General features: G+C 38.9%; 1 protein-coding gene and 1 long non-coding RNA gene across 10 annotated transcripts in view; one reads left to right on the top strand and one right to left on the bottom strand.

The window, feature by feature from the left end:
• Positions 1-115: 115 nt before the first annotated feature.
• Positions 116-15357, top strand: LOC139748684 (uncharacterized). The gene is made up of 4 exons (XR_011712794.1): positions 116-208; positions 363-489; positions 3787-3882; positions 5818-15357. It is a non-coding gene; the product is annotated as an uncharacterized lncRNA (long non-coding RNA).
• Positions 4767-18197, bottom strand: part of LOC139748683 (transforming growth factor beta-1-induced transcript 1 protein-like) — an 84477-nt gene continuing 71046 nt past the window's right edge. For 8 of the 9 annotated variants that reach the window (XM_071661980.1, XM_071661982.1, XM_071661983.1 and 5 more), the window contains 2 exons: positions 9320-9440; positions 4767-7792 (listed from right to left, as the gene is read on the bottom strand). In XM_071661980.1, coding sequence (XP_071518081.1) covers positions 7647-7792; positions 9320-9440 — 267 coding nt within the window. In that variant the 3' untranslated portion in view covers positions 4767-7646. Of the gene's footprint in view, positions 7793-9319; positions 9441-15018; positions 16933-18197 lie in introns of those variants that run through there. The other variant, XM_071661984.1, reaches the window with a different exon arrangement.

Below are 18197 nucleotides of genomic sequence, written 5' to 3'. Positions count from 1 at the left end.
AAACGTAAAACAAATTAGTCTCCCCTATTTGTTTCAGTATAATGATACATTATTCAATAGATGGCGTTAACCGAGATCATTTCGTGTGATGTATCTTTTCTGGGTCGCCGGAGTTCGGCGTCAGAGACTTCTCTGAACTAACAACGCAGCAAGTCAGAAGCTTGTGTGTCCCCGTCAGGTACAGACCTGCTGCTATATATTTCCTAATGTGAGTGTCGGTGGCTGTTTTTCAGTAGCTATAGAGTCGATATATCGAAGTGAATATAAGACTACGGTTGTCTGTGATCATTAAACATATTTAGATGGTTGCTAAGGAAATGTTTTTGTGAGAATCTGATGAAAATTCTATGGACTCGTTGCAGTTTCACTCAAATCACCGTTCACGTTGTGCCGTACCTCATGGGTGACATGGAGGAGCAGCAGGTCGACTTCTGGCTGGTCACATCTGCCTGGAACATGTAGACGATCCCGAAGCAAAGAAAATATGATGTAAGTTGCTTGGTTATGTTTGTTAGGAACTATGTTTACCTTTGATCAGTTCCTTGTTGATTGTGTGTGTTTCTCCGACCTTGTATTTCTTGTCAGGAACTTTGATAACACCGCTTTTTAGTCAACAATTGAGTCAACCTGAGTCGTAATACCATATAAAAGTGACAAACGAATCTTACACGGGTCATGGAACTGAGGTATGAAAGATACGCTTGTGTGAACTTTCGTGTGGCTTTTCGTGAGGGAAATTTGGAACGGAAAATGTCATAAAGATGGCAATGTATTGCCACTGCTATGAAGTATGTATGTTACGGGTGTAGTAATGATAATGTGCAGTGTATTTCATGGGAAAGACTTTAGCTTAGGTATGAAATAACTGTTTTAGTGTGGAGGAATAGTGGTTGTTGGGCTGTTATCCATTGAATACTTTGTTCGTACAATCAGTGGTTATATATTTATAATTAATTTTCGTTGTTCATAGCTGCTAACGCGTTTAGAATTTTTCCTTTTTTGATGTTATCCTGAATTTTTTATTTGATTATGGTCAGTTTCCATGCTATTTTTTTTTTTTTAGATTATTACACATTTGCTTTTATTGTGCTTGCACATTTTTTTTTCAAATTTATTGTCATTTCCTCTTTTGAGGTGATGTCTCTGAGATCCTGTTATCATATTTTTTCGCAGATCATAATTAGAATGCAATAGTTAGTTCAACGTAGAGAAATAGAACAGGGAGAGTCAAAGTGACGTCACTAGTGATGACTGGTGATTTCGGTAAGTGGGGAGGGCAATGCCTACTTTTGGCTTTCGATTACTTTTTTGGTCTCATTCGGGTCATTTACCGTTGTTTTCTCCGTATAATCTCTATTTCCTTTTTTTTTTTTTTTTTAAACATTGAACAGTTGTCGGATATGCCAGTCGGCAAACTATGAGTTTAGATTTGAGTTTTTGGCAGCAGTCGAAAAGGTTTTAAACCCTTGCCCAGACGTGAGTGTATGTTGCCTCCATTTCATCAGTGGTAACTAAGTAGTTGCTTTAGTTAGTATTTAGTTTCAGATTCAGGCTATATGTTAAGGTGTTTGTGAACGTTTCTCTTGTGTATGCCTCAACATCCACACAACAGTATAGTCATCTTAAATAATTTCTTGCATAGTCAAGTTTGGCTTTTGCTCCTGAGTTTAAAGATAGTTTTATTCAAGCTGATTATTGAAGGTGTGACAGCTCCACTGGGCCCATAAGCAATATTTTAAAGAGCAGAGCAGCTTATATGACAATCGTTTGCAAATTGAACACTTCTCTTGTACGTTCCAAGGAACTTGTGTATTTTTAAATCTTTTCTGGTGAAATTCCCGGGTATCAGAGTCATATATTTTTCAAAGCAGCGCCTAGCCATGCAAATTGCTGTCAGCCCAAAAATTAGTCAAAAAATAAGGATCTGGTGGGCTTCGTGTTCGCTCGTAATAAGTTTACTTATCTTCGACTCTTTGATTTGCGCCCTAGAATCCAAAGTGTGATAAATTGACATCATATTAGATGCAGATTCAACGGTCATGATTATAGTTTTGCGCAAAAACGTAGAAAAAAAGGTGTTGATTTGGCGATCGGCCTCATACTCAGTTTCTGCCCCATATGACACTTTATAATGTATAATGCAAATCAAGACACGACTGGAGTGCACATTAAGCAAAAGGCTATATTTCATTTCTCAAGTAGATGGCTCAGTGTTGACCGACAGGTCTGCTGACACTGGAAAGAAGTGGAATTGCTTGTGGTTCCCATTGATCATCTTGTCATGGAATGCGAATTGTTCCACTGGATCCAGTCATAGGTAGACACCATTATCACAAACGTTTCTAGCCTCGACCAAATATTCTTTGTGAGGCTTCATTGTTTATCACGTAAAAGTCTTTTTCTGCTCGAGCTTAAAGTTGGAGCCTAACCTAACCAAACCGGAAATACAGTTGTGATGAAAGATCAAAAAGTTACAATTTAATAGCAAAATCCAGAGGGATGGTGGGTGGGTCCGTTTTACTGAATTCATCGTCGCCTTGAATTGTGAACAAAGTTTTAAGTTGAAACACTCTAACCAGTTGACTTTACAGAACACAACCCATAGACCTAAATTTGACTCGGTGTGTTCTGAGTTTACCCTTAACCCTATTATTGATGCAGAGCTAAATAACGGTTCCCCTACCATTATTTACTTGTCTTTTAGATACATAGTACATTCACACTTTGAATACACACGCAAAATAATGATTAGAAAATGATACATTTTAAAGATTAGCCCGATTTTAGAATGTGAATTTTAGGCATTAGAAACGTAGTTTCCCCAACTAAGTATATAATTTTCTTTGTCAACACAGAGAAAATGTTGGGGGATACTACGATATTTTCGTGTGGATTCCTGATTTTGTTTACGGGCAAATAGATGGATGGGATGGTTATTAAAATATGTTTTAGTAAATTTAGAACACTTAGTACCTTCTATATATTATGCTTTTACAGGTATCGTATTGTACTTTTTTCGTATTGTACTGTTCTAGTACTGGCACCCCCAGTACAGACACCCGACCTTTGCTAGTAATGGCACACCCTAGAACGAGGTGTCATTGGCATAAACACAATATATATTGTACAGTGAACACGCTATATATTGTACAGTGCGTCTACAGGTAAAGAGCCTTTGGAACAGAGACCCTTTACCTATATTAAGGTAACATTATAGAAACACTTTGCAAGACTTCACATTTATTATAGAAACATGTATTTGTATTGTTAAGGTACGATAATGATTATTCGAAAAATAACAGCAAAAGTTACAGATAGGATTACTTATTATTCAATTAAAGAAAAAATTAATAACACACTAATGCATCACTGCAATATTTAGGTAAATCACAGTCAAAGGTAAATTGTTGAATTAACTGTGCAATCCTTTATTCACATGTACATTATCATTTTCCAAACTTTATTTTAGAGAGACATGAGCTTATCCATGATAGTTAGGCACTTCCATAACAGTTGCACCAGTTTCACGTGTCCCCTGAAAAGTTTTTACCATCCCAAAGGCCCCACACACTACCAAAAGCTCTAGACCCTCCCAGCTGTCTCAGTAGTTTGAAATGGTCTAAAGCCTCAAAGAGAGAGGGAGAGAGAGATATAGGTTCTAAGCCCTGTTACCAGACCTTTCAAGAGGTCTCCACCCTATTAGAAGATCTAAACGTTTAACTTCCGTATGTCATTCATCTCGTCTCCCTGGGACCTGTCATTCCATGGTATTATCTTTGACTACAGATATGACATTCAAGCTGGAAACCTAGGCTCCTGGGCTGACCTAGTGTTCACTGATGATGCCACCTTCCATTGCTTTGCTCTTGACGCTACTGCCCCGTGAGTAAATTTTAGTTTACAGTTACCCTTATGTTTTTGTTCCATTAGTACCCACATCTCTTAGTCCTATTATTAGCCCTCATCAGTACTGTCCAACAGCTGCAGCCATAAAATTTTGTTTTTCATGGTTAACATTGGGAATTTTAAGCTGCTCTTGTTGTAAAACTCAAAATAAGAACATTTTCATTGTAAATAAAGATAAAACAGTGGAACCCTGCAGTTCTTGAATGTCACTTGAATTTCGGGTTAATGGGCTGATATGGTTTCTATTGTCTCAAATTGCCATCGGAGGAATTATGAGAAGGATGAACATTTCTAGGGTCATAGGCAGGACGGAAAAAGTTAGAACCATCTGTGGCAGTGTGCGAACCATTACTGTTATGGGAATTTGTATTTGTTTCTGGTATGGTTGAGTCTTTATGACCCATTATTGGTGTTATGCTAATGGTGGTGAGTCTTTCGTGTGCTGTTGGTATTGGTGCAGCAAATTTTCGTTCTCAAAAATTCCTAAACAGTGCCCTGTGGTGTTTAAGATTACTTGACACGTGTCACTGTTTTTGGTTTTATGGCCTAGCATGTGATTGAACTACCTGAAGTTGATTCTGCTCCCCATATTGTTTCTGAAAGGATTTATTGTAAATGGAAAAGACTAAAGGAAAGTCACAAAAAAGCTTTTAGCTGCAGGAGTTTGATGGACCAATAGTGTTGGAAAATTGTCAGTATGAAAGCTTGCGTGGAGGGTACCCAAGTTCTTTAGAAAGTAAATGCCATCATTTATACCCATGGAAGGCTTCTATACCTTACTTGATTCATCAGAGGCAATTTTCATGAGTTTATATAAACTTTGGTATTCAGTAAAATAAAAGAATATTAAGACAACCACATGAGAGACTGCTTTATTTAACTTAGCATATGAAGTGAACATGGCATAGCAATATTCTACACTGATCTAATATTTTAAAAACATATATATATATTAGGTACAACACAGTGAAGTTTATGGCTTAACCTTAAATTTTTTTGTGCATTGTGTATTCACTGCACAATAGCTGTATAAAATACACATAACTCTTTACTTGAAGACCAAGCTATGAACATGTTTTACTGTGCGTGTCGTTAATAACAATTGAACTTTGTAATCTAATTCTGGTTATAATCAGTCTATAATTTTACAGACTATCCATGTCACAATGTAAGCACCCAGCCTGTCGAGCAACTGTCCACTGTATTTTGTCACTAACACTGACACTGCTGCTGTCAGACAAATACTTGATGTTCGTATCTTAGACAGTTGGCTGTTTGGCAAGACAAGGATTGAAAATTCAACCCTTTAACATCTTGTATAAGATACTCAATAAATTTGTAAGCGTACATAGACAGGATCATTGTGAAGGGTATAAATCAAGAAAGATGCTGGTGTTTAGGAATTAAACTAATGGGTGCTTATAGGAAGCAAAAAAATTTCTTGCCTTTTCCTTAAACTTAATAAAATTTTATTGTTGCCAGGTCACTATTTGGTATATTACTTAGTCAGACTATGTGGTTAGATTGATAAGCTACATGGGACTCCATAGTTAGTCTCGTATCTGAGCAAAATTGAGAATTGACAATATTGGTATAAATTACTGTGAAAGCCAAGTAGTTCTTGAAATAGCACAAAAGCATTCAATAATGTATCTGATGGGATACAAGCTAATAGAAGTCTTGTCATTCATAATCATATGATTGACAAGATATATCTAGAGCAATTGCATGACCTAAAATGACCAATTGAAAGGCTACCATAAAGTGTATAGTGCATATTAATAAATAGATTGGACTTCGGATAGTAAAATACGTAAGATTAAGCAATATACCCATCAGAGAAATCACAATAGGACTTAAAGTATTTATCACTACTATACACTGAAATTAATTTATATTTTTTAATTTCAGAAACACAGAGAACTGAGCCAACAATTGCATGAACAAATATATATAAGAAAAAAAGTGCAAGCCAGAACCATTGATGATATTTAGTAATCAGTATTGTCCTCCACGCACTGCTGACACTGACAAACAGAAAGTAACATATATCCCTTTTGCAATTTCATTTCCTGTAAAAAGCAGGGTTAATCATAATTTGTATGACAACACTGAGAAATACTCGAGTCACTGTCTTTAGACTTTAAATGCTGTCTTCTCCATACCATCAGCATTCATGGCATTACTAATAGATCTCACTTTAAGAGATTCATGTAAGATTAACAGCTGAATTTACACCTGCAGCTGGAAATGTACAGCAGATACTTATAAGGTTTAATACAAAGTGTTGAATATTTTGAGAAGTCAGCTCTAAATCCTGATACAGAACCAGGTTTGTGTCTAATACAAACCTGGTAGCATTCTGACCTCAAGTTTTTACATGTTTGATCACTTGACCTTGTGATAAATATACAGTGAGAAGAGGAACACTAAATATGATAATTTGCAGTATATTGGTTTTAATTATGGTTAAAAATGATAAAACCATCATCTTCATTGAACAAATATTCATAACAAACTGGACAGCTCAAGAAAAATCAGCATTAATGGATCCTATAACATAATGATTAATCAAAAAAACATTCTATTGCACTCCAGCTGAACTACATATTCACGCACCGTTTTCCATGCCTCTTAGGTTATACTGCGTTAAGATTTTGTATTGAATTATTAGTATTCATTAATTTGTATTACTTTGTGTTTATATTCCAGTACTATTAAAAACCGATATTTTGATGCCTTACCATTCTTTTGCATAATGCAAATATATTTTAATTGGAAGCATTGCACAGTAACTTGAATACACCACCTCAGTATTTATCCTATACTGTACTGTGCTTTAAACTGAGATAAATGATTGTCAGGACCACACATTTTCACTGGCAATAAATAAAGGTTCTTAAGAACATAAACTTATGGGTAGCATTAATACTGAAGACAGAATCCCCTTTCGTAATTTTCTATGTAAAAGATTAACATTTGATGTTGCACACAGTTCATCACCATAAATCTAATGTAATGCTACAGTATTTAAAAGGTATGTTGTACTCAGCTTCTCTACTTAATAAACATTTAGGAAACTTGTTAAACTGGAGAATGAATAATTTTAATTAGACAAGGTTTCACTTATTACGTGTGTACTGTATATATTATGGGGTTGTAATTATAAATGAGATTATTCATTTCACAGCAATAGTGCATCATATAATGGTCATCTCCAGTTCTCAACAATACCCAAAAATCTAAATATACCTTCAACCCTTTACAATATGAAATTACAAAACCATTATACAACACCTGACAAGAGATGAGCTTTTGATACTGATATGAGCAATAGGATTTCTCCTGGCAATATGTGTGATTGGCTAAAGGACAAGTAGGATACCTTACGAACTGTATGTAGGATGGATAGAATTTTTTGTCTTTACCTATCACTAAGACACCATGAAATATTTCCCCTCCTCGACTATCTCTCTTTATTTCAAACACAGGAATCATAAAAGTTCTTGGGGAAATCTGTTTTCTTTTCTGTGAGTATATATACAATCGTCTTTGTTTTCCTTTTGCACGTTTCCTTACTTTGTCTAACAAATTTTTGCAAGAATGATCTTGTCTTTTCTCCATAAAATCAAACCCATTTTCTTTCACTCGTAAATTTCCTGTTTTCACTGTTTGATAACAATAATAAAACGCTGTTGCCATCCTTTCATCAACACTTTCTTCCAACTTATCGTTAATTCTTATCCAAAGAGCTTGTCGAAACATCCATGGCAGTAGGGTTTGTCGTTCTGTTCCTTGAAAGTACCCTTGTTCAGTTGCTTCAGACAGAAAGAACAGACAAAGTGTTCTGGATGGAACTTTCGGAACATGGCTGTGATGCAGCGACCTGTGAAATATTTGAAATTTAAGTAAATCTTAAACTAATGTGCTTAAAGTATTTCAGTAATTAAAATCTATTAATTCCTTGGTGTGCATAAGAATGAAGTTAAAGTTGTAGCATGAGGATGTGTTGGCAATAAAGAATGCCTGTGGACAATATGTGGTGTAAGACAGGTTGATCATATGAGATTGACATTGTAAGAGAGTTGATGTGGTAAGTGTAGCCTGACTGAGAGGGGCAATCAGGGCTGATATGGTTCAAGCATATGTAAAAAATTACCAGAGAGAGATTGACAAAGAGGATCTGTGTGTCAAGTGGATGGAACAATGAGTGAGAGGAAGGATGGACTGGAGGTGGCTTAGGGGTATTGGGGTGTAAACTTTCAGGAATATGTGAGGGGTGTAATGGATAAAATGAAATGGTGTTGTATATGGGCAAGAGGATAGGGCAGCAGGTTGTCAACTTGTGGAACCAGGACAAATGATGTGGGTGAAGGTGAACCATGGAGTAATTTATATGCACTGGTTTTGATACATCATTAATGATAGCTATGACTACTAGAGGCCACTGTATGTTCTTGATGTACCTTGCTAAGGCAGGAAAAGTAAATATAAAGAAAAATGATGATGGTATGTCTAGTTAGAAATATTCACCGAGGAACCTTAGGCTGTGATAAAAAAGGAGCAGCTTGAATTACATTTGTCATGCAGTTTCCTGTTATTCAACTTGGTCCTCTTGCATCCCCCCACCCCCCCAACAATTTTAGCACTGGCAAACTTTTTTGATCATAATTCTTCCCAGCCTGTACTGTTTGAAGGGCCCACTGTCTCTCTTACCAGGTATGTCGTCATCACTCAACCTCCTTTACTTGCTTTTCCCTTTCTTGTCATTATGTAACTTCCAAGAAAAACTGGTTGAACTTCCTCAGTATGTATTTCCTTTGATTGTGTCAGCTTGTTTCAGAAAAAGTTAAATGAAATGTGCTTTATTAGAGAATGCAAGGTCATGTATAGTGATGAGGGAAACAATGCTAAATTGTGTTGTTAAGGAAGGGTAGAAGAGATGAGATTATGGAGTACTTATGAGTGTTTATGACAAAACTTTTCCATTAGGTAGGGCTAGTGCATGTTACTCCCCACACATTAACCTTCCATACTGTACTTAGGTGGTCACCCATTCAAGTACTAACCATACCCAACGCTATTAAACTTATCAGAGAAGTGCTTTTGCCGGTGTGGTATTACGAAATAAGGTTATATTAATTACAAGAATGGTAAATAGTGTAATGAAAGGAAGGGGAGATGCTAAAGAGAGATGAAGTATTGTAAAAGTGGTGTGTGAGCAGGGAAGGCAAGGTGAAATGTAGATATCATTAAGGGAGGCTGCTTCAGGAGAGGATTGTGAGACATGATATCATTAAGAACAATGATCAAGTCAATTAAAGTAAGGTTAGGAGATATGAAGGAACATTAGGTTGAAAGAAAAGAAAAATATGGAATTCTCCAAGAAAACTATGGTAAGAGTGATACCAACCAGTGATGGGTTTGTTGCAGCCAGCACATAGGGAGCCACGTTTTGCATGGTAGTGGGTTTCGCAGTAGGGCAGACCCTCGTGGTCGAAGAATGAACCCCCATTGAATGGCTGCCGGCAGTCCTGCGAAGGCAACATACAGTTAATCACTTAAGACGTACAGCTTTGTACACTTGACAGTAGTTTACAATTACACAGTTATTAAAAAGGGGAAATAAGGGTTTTGTTCCATAGTGACAATCAGATTTATTGCTTGTGATTACATGGTTGAATGGAGAGGAGTTTGTTGTTAATGACTTTAAATATTTAGAGTTGATGATCATTGAGGACTGTCATCAGAAATATGAAGTTGAAAGCATTCAAATATGGGAGAAGAATTGGAGGTGTAGGTAAGAAATCTGGTTAATGGGATGAATGTATGTGTAGAGCTCGCTTGAATGAGTGGTCATTCTTGCGTAGATATAAAGATAGAAACCTTAATTAGCTTGATAATTGAAAGCTTAATGAATGTAGCCTGAGAAGTCAAGTCTAACTGTATTTAAGAGCTTTAGTGGCCTCCTTATGCCCTGTCCATCAGTCTTAATTATTCCTATAGCCACACCTAAGCCTCTACTCATTTGTGGGAGATATGGTAATGTGCCTTTTACTGTGAATGTGTGTTTTGGAACTTAACATTTAGCTCTGTGTTTTTCCTCCTCTGCTTCAACAGTCTGTCTTGTTGAATACTTCAGTCTGATTACTTTTATTTACCACACAATTTGTATTTGTAGCATTCATGGAAGTGCATTGGATTATCATTTGTTTTGTCTACATTTTTTTTTTATGATTTTCTGCTATCATTCCTTTTGCTGTTGTATTCGTTTTTATCCTATTAACCTATGAAATGTTTTGTGTAATACACACCTCCTCCAATATTTTTCGGTTTCTCTTTGCTCTGACATTTGTTGAACCATGTCCCTCCTTTTCTGATCAGCTCTTTCCATTCTTTGCCATCAGCACTCATTCACTGAGTCTCTCTTAACAGACTTCATAGAGCCTCTGTAAACAGTTTAATTTTGTAACTGTGGCATTCCTTTTCCCAGTTTGTTCTATTAATGAAATTGATGCCCGAAAAGTTACCACAGTTATATATCCCGGTATAATTTCCTCTCAGATCTGTATGTCATTTCCTAACTAGCTTTATATCTCAGATTGAGGCAGTGCATTGTCACTTTTCTAGTTCCTCATTTTTGTACAGGAAAATAAGGTAAATGTTGATGTATCACTGCTTATTACTGTAGTTTGCTTAGTAACATACTGGTGGAGAAAGTTTTCTTTAACATTTTTAGAATTTGTTTCTATTATTCTCTTCCCCCATACATTCACAATCAGTTTTCTTATATTTAAATTCACATTTATTAAAACTTTTTCATTTCTGAAGAGGGTTGGTCTTGCTGGCACGTGCAGCATCGTAACAGTGTTTTTGTTTTGTCATTAAACAATTGATTTGATTATCAGATCTCTTAAAAGGATTGAGTACTGTTGAAAGAATTATTGTATGCAGGTTTATTTCCTATTATTTTTCTCATTATATATTGTGTCATAGGATTGTTGTCTGCTTGTAATTCATGAGGTTTAAGGTTGTCTCAGAAGGGCAAAAGCTCCTTTTCAGACTTCTACAGCCATGTATTCCTTTCGAGATCAGGTGAGCATCCATGTAGGCAAGCTTTGTCAATAATTGTGATATTTGGTTTGATTTCCTGGAATAGTCTCTGTACTCCAGTTGCTTCTACAGAGTATTAATCTATCTACATTTGGATATACCACTTAAAACTACTACCTATTGTTTGCTGATCCTGGGCTTCTCACATTAGCGCTGAAGGTAAACTGATTTATGGGGTTTATGTTTCTCTCATTTTTACCTGAGGGTAACCTTTTAAGGGCTTATTATGGCTTTTTAGATTACTTCACTCTAAAGTTCTTTTTGGCCCTCAGCCTAAACTGATTCTTGTGGGTGACTTAGTTTTGGTCTTTGAAACTGATCCCACTTGACACGTCTCTTTGATTACTCATGTTCACTGATCCATTAGTTTCAGCTCTCCCAGTTTCCCTTCCATCATTGCAAAATTATTATAATGGGCCTTCACTTATTTCCTTTCTAAATTTCTTCTTATGTAACGTATGTTTTTCTGCTGTTCTTAGGATATTACCAACAGTTGTTCATCTTCTGAAGCTATTCTAAGAATATTAATTGGTTTGTCTGTCAGTTCATCGCTACTTTGGACTCTTCAGACTTGGAGTCCATCAAATTCTCGGTTATTAAGCTTCAAGAACTGCATTGGGTATAACTTCATGATCATTATTTTCCATTTAAGGAACGAAGTTTCCCTACATATAACTTAGGTCCCATGATTTTAACTATTTTTTTCATTTTTATTAGATATCAAATTAAACATTTTGAAAATATTCTCTAATACTCCAGTATTCTGGTTGTTAAAGAATGTATTTATTGAAAATATGACAGTATTCATGCCGAAGTTTAAGTGTATGTATTTATTCAAGTTGGACCACATATATATGTATGTATACTTATCACCATGTATATGCTAAGGTGTACCATGTGTATGTATATGCTTCAGTATGACCACAAATGCACTGGTAAGACCTTTTTACATGTGTGATCAGGTAAGACTATGTAGATTATTTTTTTATTCATGTAAAGCTGGTCATGTACAAGCCTGCATATCTACATTCCTAATTATGACTATGTACACGAATATGGTTAGGTAGGGGGAAAACATTCATTTTATGCTCAAGGAATAATGTTTGCATTAAATGCACAAATGTTTATTAATATTTTCATGTGAATCTCAATGTCTCTGTGTCTGAAATGAACATTTTGGTATTCGTACATGTAGGTGCTTATCCTTTGGTGTACATGTATATACACTGTGGGTGCTCATATGTTAGTAAGTATGTACACTGAAGGTGCTCGTGTGTTGTAGACAAAAAAGTAAGTGCTCAGGAGTTTGTATATTACTGTAGGTCCTCATGTGTTAGCATGTCTACAGGTGTTCATGTAGTGAGATACATGCTTAAAGGTGCTCATATGCTGGTATATCTACATGTGGGTGCTCTTGTGTGTATGTGTGTATACATACATGTAATGATTACATAACCACTTGTACAAGTTCATACCTACTTGTATATAGGGATGTATATACATATATTTATTCTTCTAAGGGTACATGTGCATCGTAATGCCTGAATGCATATATTGCATATGCATATGTATATATTTGTTTATGTATATAAAGACATGAGTATGTAAATGTCCGAATACAAAATGAATATGCTAGCCTGTATGTATGTATGGATACTGCAGTATAGTTACATGTATAATGTTTATGTGTTCTTGATACGTGGATATACGTACATGTTTGTATGCATTCGGTTGGTGTTACCGGATTCTACCTTCGTGCGGCTACACAGATAGTGCAAAATCATGTTCAGTTTGGTCATGTCATCATCAGTGGACCGAAATTAGTCCAGTTTGGTTGGGATGTTCTTAATCCAAAGGAGTGCATCATTTCCCGGGTTTTGATTGTAGCGCATCCCCGAAGCCACAGGTGTTCCATACAAGGGGTCCAGGAGTTATGTATATGTTTGCTGGTCAGCCAGAAAGTGTATATGTAAGTTATCCTACACATTCATGTGGAATAATGGCTAACGTACTTGTTTACACTATTACGTAACTATAAACGTGTGTACATGGATACCCTAACGTACATGTGCTTATTGGAGGTGTGGATTTGAAAATCATGCACATGAGCTAGTCTCTGTGCTGAAATGTCTGAAGTTTATTCATGTTTTTAATTGCTATTCACGTGTAGTTTGGAATCGTTTGGCGTCGGCTGTACAGAATTGTGTGTGTGTGTGTGTGTGTGTGTGTGTGGGTAGTGGGAACATAACGGTGGGAGGGGTAGCAAAGGCCTTCTTATTCCTGTGGTTGTGAGGAGCCAAGATGGCAACACCTACTGCCCGGCTCGCCCTATCCCCTGGGACGATGCGGGCGTCCCCCGCCATGGGATTATTGTCTTATAAGGTAGAATATAGTAGGTTAGAGTCGTGGCTTAGCACTGTGTGAGCCCTACCTCCCACCACCCAGGAAGGAAGGCTGGGCAGACAGCCAACCCGGCTTGCCAAGTATAATCGCCTAATCATAATTACCATAAATAAAACCTGACCCACTTCCACAAATTTATCATTCACTTCTCAAGAATACCGAAATGAAATGGTTATTTTTACGGGTATTTGAGGAGGAAACAATGGGTGATATATAGAGAAATACGGAGTGGGGTATTCTGTATAATTGACGGGAAAGACAAACTACGTTTATAAGCGTCCGCGGGACAGCATCCCTAGCCTAGCCCTCCCCAGTCTAGCATCTGCCTGGCGCAAAAAGGTCATGATTATGACCTAGTAAGGTGCACAGCAAGCAGGTACATGGAGGGAATACTTGCGACATTCCACATACTGATGTAAGCAGATTATTTCTTTATATTGTTGTATAGTGTTGAATGAGGCAACTGATAATGGGACAGTTAGCTCGCCATATAATATACGCTACCCCATGTCTAATATATTAGGTTCGGTAAATTAAGGTCATCGTTTGGTAGATTTTATACCAGGCCATAAATTTTTCAGATTATCTTCGTGCAATTGATTATATCTTACATAAATATTATGCAATCATCCTTTTTACTCTTATTCGTGCGATGAATGGAGTTTAGAAGTCTATATTGCGTAATGAATAAGCCGGGATTACTTAGGAAAGCTAGACTGTATCATTTTTCCCGATTTATGATGTATTTCCACTGCTAAATTCAGCTGTGATATCCCCACCAGCCGATAAAACACTGGACATTTATTTGATCGAGTCATTAAGTGTAGGTGATAACGTATAATCCTCTGATAACTGGGTCTTTATGAAGGATTAGCCTCCAAGCCTCGTACAGTGCACCCTTACGTAAACAGATATTAAAGCCTTTTTCCTAATAATGAGATTTATTTTGGGAGTAGAACAACGAGGACCCAGAGTGCATCAGAGGGCTGGGGAAAAACGTGACCATCCCAAGCTTATTTTTAGTTCCTAAGAGCAGAGTTTAGTAGCATCAGTGACCTTTTTAAACACCCCTGGCAACACCTCTACCCGCCTGACTAACAATTTGACATGTAATCATCTTGTAGTCTTTTGGGATGATAATGTTAAGTTAAAATGCTGGATATTGACGTCAAATACCAATGCAACTGATAGCTGGTTGCAGTGCTGGTCACTTTAGTGGGTTTTGAGGTCATCTGGATACTAGTCTAGACTGAAGCTTTCAAGAAATTGGCAATTATCGTCACTGGAGAGACACAGCTCAAGCTTTACAATAAGAGGATGTTGAGATGCACGTAAGCCTCCAGTCCTTCACACCAACGACTCTACAAACTTCACAAAACAGCATTTCCCACCTTCTCACGGTCCGCTTTCAGAAGCCTGGCAATAACAGTTACACATACACTCTTACACTTGATATACAATCACACACACAGTTACCCACACAAACACTACACCCGGTACACAGTATTTCCTCGCCTCCAGTACAGCACATGCCATATGAAATCAAAGTCCATTCACCCGTCATTCAACAACATAGGCTATTGACAACCAAAGACGCTCAATATATTAAAACTTTTATTTCATCAACAATACAAAATAGTGTCTGAGATTTAGGTATGGTAGGTATATATATATATTTAAGGCTAAGTTAACAGCAACTATCATATACATATATGAAGGGAGAAGCGAGAGGACGTAGAGGTCGGGAATAAATAAATAAATCCAAGGATAAGCAGGACCAGGGGGCGGGGGGAGGAGGAGGAGCCTCGTTCTTATTGTTGGGTTTCGACAACACTGTGGGTCGTGAGCTGTGAACTTGAGGGACCATTAAGCCAGTGATGGAACGGTCGTAAGACTGATGGAGAGAGAGAGAGAGAGAGAGAGAGAGAGAGAGAGAGAGAGAGAGAGAGAGCATCTTTGCCGCGTGAGGGAGGGGGTTCTGCCACGGGTTCTGGGGCTCCCTGATGTGCCGTGTGTCTGAGCGTTAGGTTGAAGTACGTGAAGGTTTAGGCCGTGACCTGGACCACGGTACGTCAGCCTACCATCATCACTACTACACCAGTTATGCTAACATCACTACACCAGGTAGGCTGCCATCATCATCACTACACCAGGTATGCTCCAGAATAACTGCCTCACACTTCGTACATCACAAGCTGAGTATGATGGGAGTGGTGGCCACGCAGAGGTGGCATTGGTAGCTTCTGTCATGTGGAGGTGGGGCGAGTTCCGTCCAGATGAAGAACCTAACTCAGTGTACTTCTTGTCCTGTGGTCAGTGTAAATCACCACCTTTTAAAGCATGTCGACTCGGCTTCGTTCTGACCGCTGGTGATTTCAGTTTCTACTGTCGAATCCTCTCGTACACGACTGTCAAATCCTTTGGGTATGATGAGGTGGCGTGTGACCTGATCCTCTAAGGGATGTGGTCGGTACGCCAGGTCGTCATACCTGTAGGGGTCGTACGGTCGTGCTGAAGCTGGTGTCTTCAGCATACTTGGGGTATGGTAGGTAGTCCCAGATTTCAAGTGTAGGGAGATGTGTGACGGCCATCTTGGTATAGACAAAATTGGGGTTTTGGGTACATCACTCTCTGGCTAAGGAGGCCGATGTTGTGTTGAACCTTTCAGCTTCAGGTTAGAGGTTGCCGCACCTCTGCTGTTGGCATACCAGAAGCCACAACTACTTCATCACCACCTCTGGTTTGTGTTTGGTCTTGGGTTGTGTGCAGACCTGCCAGCAGGTGGGCGGTGCAGGCCACCTCGCCACGGTAACATCCAACACTTCTCTCGTCAGTAACCAATTTTCACGAACTCCTAAACACGGACACAGTTTGGTGTTTTCGTCCACGTCTCTCATTCTTCACCATTGCACAGGCCTCGCCTCTATAATTACTCCGGGTCTGTGAAGTTTTCCCCCAAAGTGATGGGACCTTGTGAAGGTCGTTTGTCTTCATCAGGAGCCGCAATGTTCTTAACAAATTAGGGCAACGGCGTGGGCCTCGTGTGTGAGCAGATGTTGCGTGTGTGTTGGCATGGGTCGCCCCTGGCACACCTCGCCACGCCTCACCCAACACAACGCTCCATAATTATGACCGTCGCCTACCCTTGTTTCCAAGCCTGCGTCAGGTCTTCGTCAGGCATCTCCTCCGTGTGGAATAACTGAATTCACGACTTGGGTTCTTTCCTCGGCTTGGTCTCGCGAGCGTGTCTGATGATCTCCATGACTGCCTTGGTTCGCAGGTCAAGTCTCCAGGGAGATGGTTGTGTGTGGTTGCAAGATCACCCCCCTCCCCCCTCTCCCTAGTCTATCGCTGTGGTAGGATGTGGTGGTGGTGGTAGCGGTGTGGTGTGGTGGTCCATCGTGCCTATTCGTCGTCTTCTTCGTCGTCTGATACTCCCATACAGTCAGGACACACTGGCTTGTTGTCTATACAGTAGAACTGTTTCTTGCGCATGCTCTGCTTGCAGTCCTTCAAGGGGGAAGACGGTCACCGCTAGTTATATTGTACTCGCTGCTACACACATGCACGCAGTGCCTGGCTCTGCTGAAGCCAGGCACTGCCAGGTGTTACAGTGACGTATCTTCATGGTGTTAAACAACCATAAGTGTTAGACAAGTGTTACATGGTGTTACAAAAACACGCACGTTAATTCACACGACACAGCGGCAAACTAGCGTACTGGTAGTTAGACAGTAGTTTGATCTTAGGGCTTTAGTTAGGCAAGGAAAGAGTAAATTTCATATTTCAATATAGGAGTAAGAGATATTGGATTAGCGAAGCGTCACAGAACGTATATACGACAGTTTCAATACAGTCTAAAGTATCAGAATTTATCCAACAAAAGAATGTAAAACTCGTACTGTAAGTTTCCTCGGGAAACTACGGATCATAAAATGTTTCTGATAACATTTTCATCCTCGTCTTCTCAACGGCGTCAGTCAAGTTTTCCCCACCAGCCAGCCAGCCCACAGCACTTGTCTGAGGCAGCCGTTTTGTTCCTCACACCCTGACAACCCCTCCAATCTTTCCTCTCTCTCTCTCTCACTTGGGTGGTGACGTTCCTCACTTTTTCCCCCCCCGCCTCGGTGGCAGTGTGTATAGTTATGAAGGAGGCGGCACAGCTGCTGCCGATGCGGGCCATGTGGATGTGAAAACATGTGTGCTATTATTCAAGGGGGTAGCTAGGTAGGTCACCTACTTGCTGGGTATTCAGATGTGGTAAACAGCTCGTAAGGTTTACTTGGGCCATTAGCTATATTCGAGTCGAGTGTGTTCACAGCGGCCAGGAAGTTCGTCTCGTCCGTTTCTTGAGTGAAGCCATCATGGTTACGTTTAAGGCAAGGGTCACCTAAGTATATCCGGTCAGAGGTCGGGGGTCATTATAACCAAGGGTGATATATCGTAGTGTTAAAGGTCTGTACTGACCTCTACTGGTTAATTATAACTCTGTTATGGGCGTCATACGCTTCCACCAATGATAAATCGCTGCCTTTGTACTGTTCAAATGTTAATCACAGCAATGTGAAAACGGGACTATGTGCAAACATACATGGTCCTTATATGTTCCCATCCCTTATTTACAGCACCGGCCATTCATCCTTCGACGCCTTTCAAAACGTAAATTACAGATTTCCAACTTTAGGGTAAACTTAAAGTATTATTATTATCACATATTCGGCGAGGGGTCCCGGCAGATCTCAAGGCAAAGTTGTATAGGGATGGTGGAAGCCACT

Source organism: Panulirus ornatus, chromosome 5 (assembly GCF_036320965.1).
Source record: "Panulirus ornatus isolate Po-2019 chromosome 5, ASM3632096v1, whole genome shotgun sequence".
NCBI lineage: Eukaryota > Metazoa > Arthropoda > Malacostraca > Decapoda > Palinuridae > Panulirus > Panulirus ornatus.
This window is presented reverse-complemented; position numbering and strand designations above follow the sequence as displayed.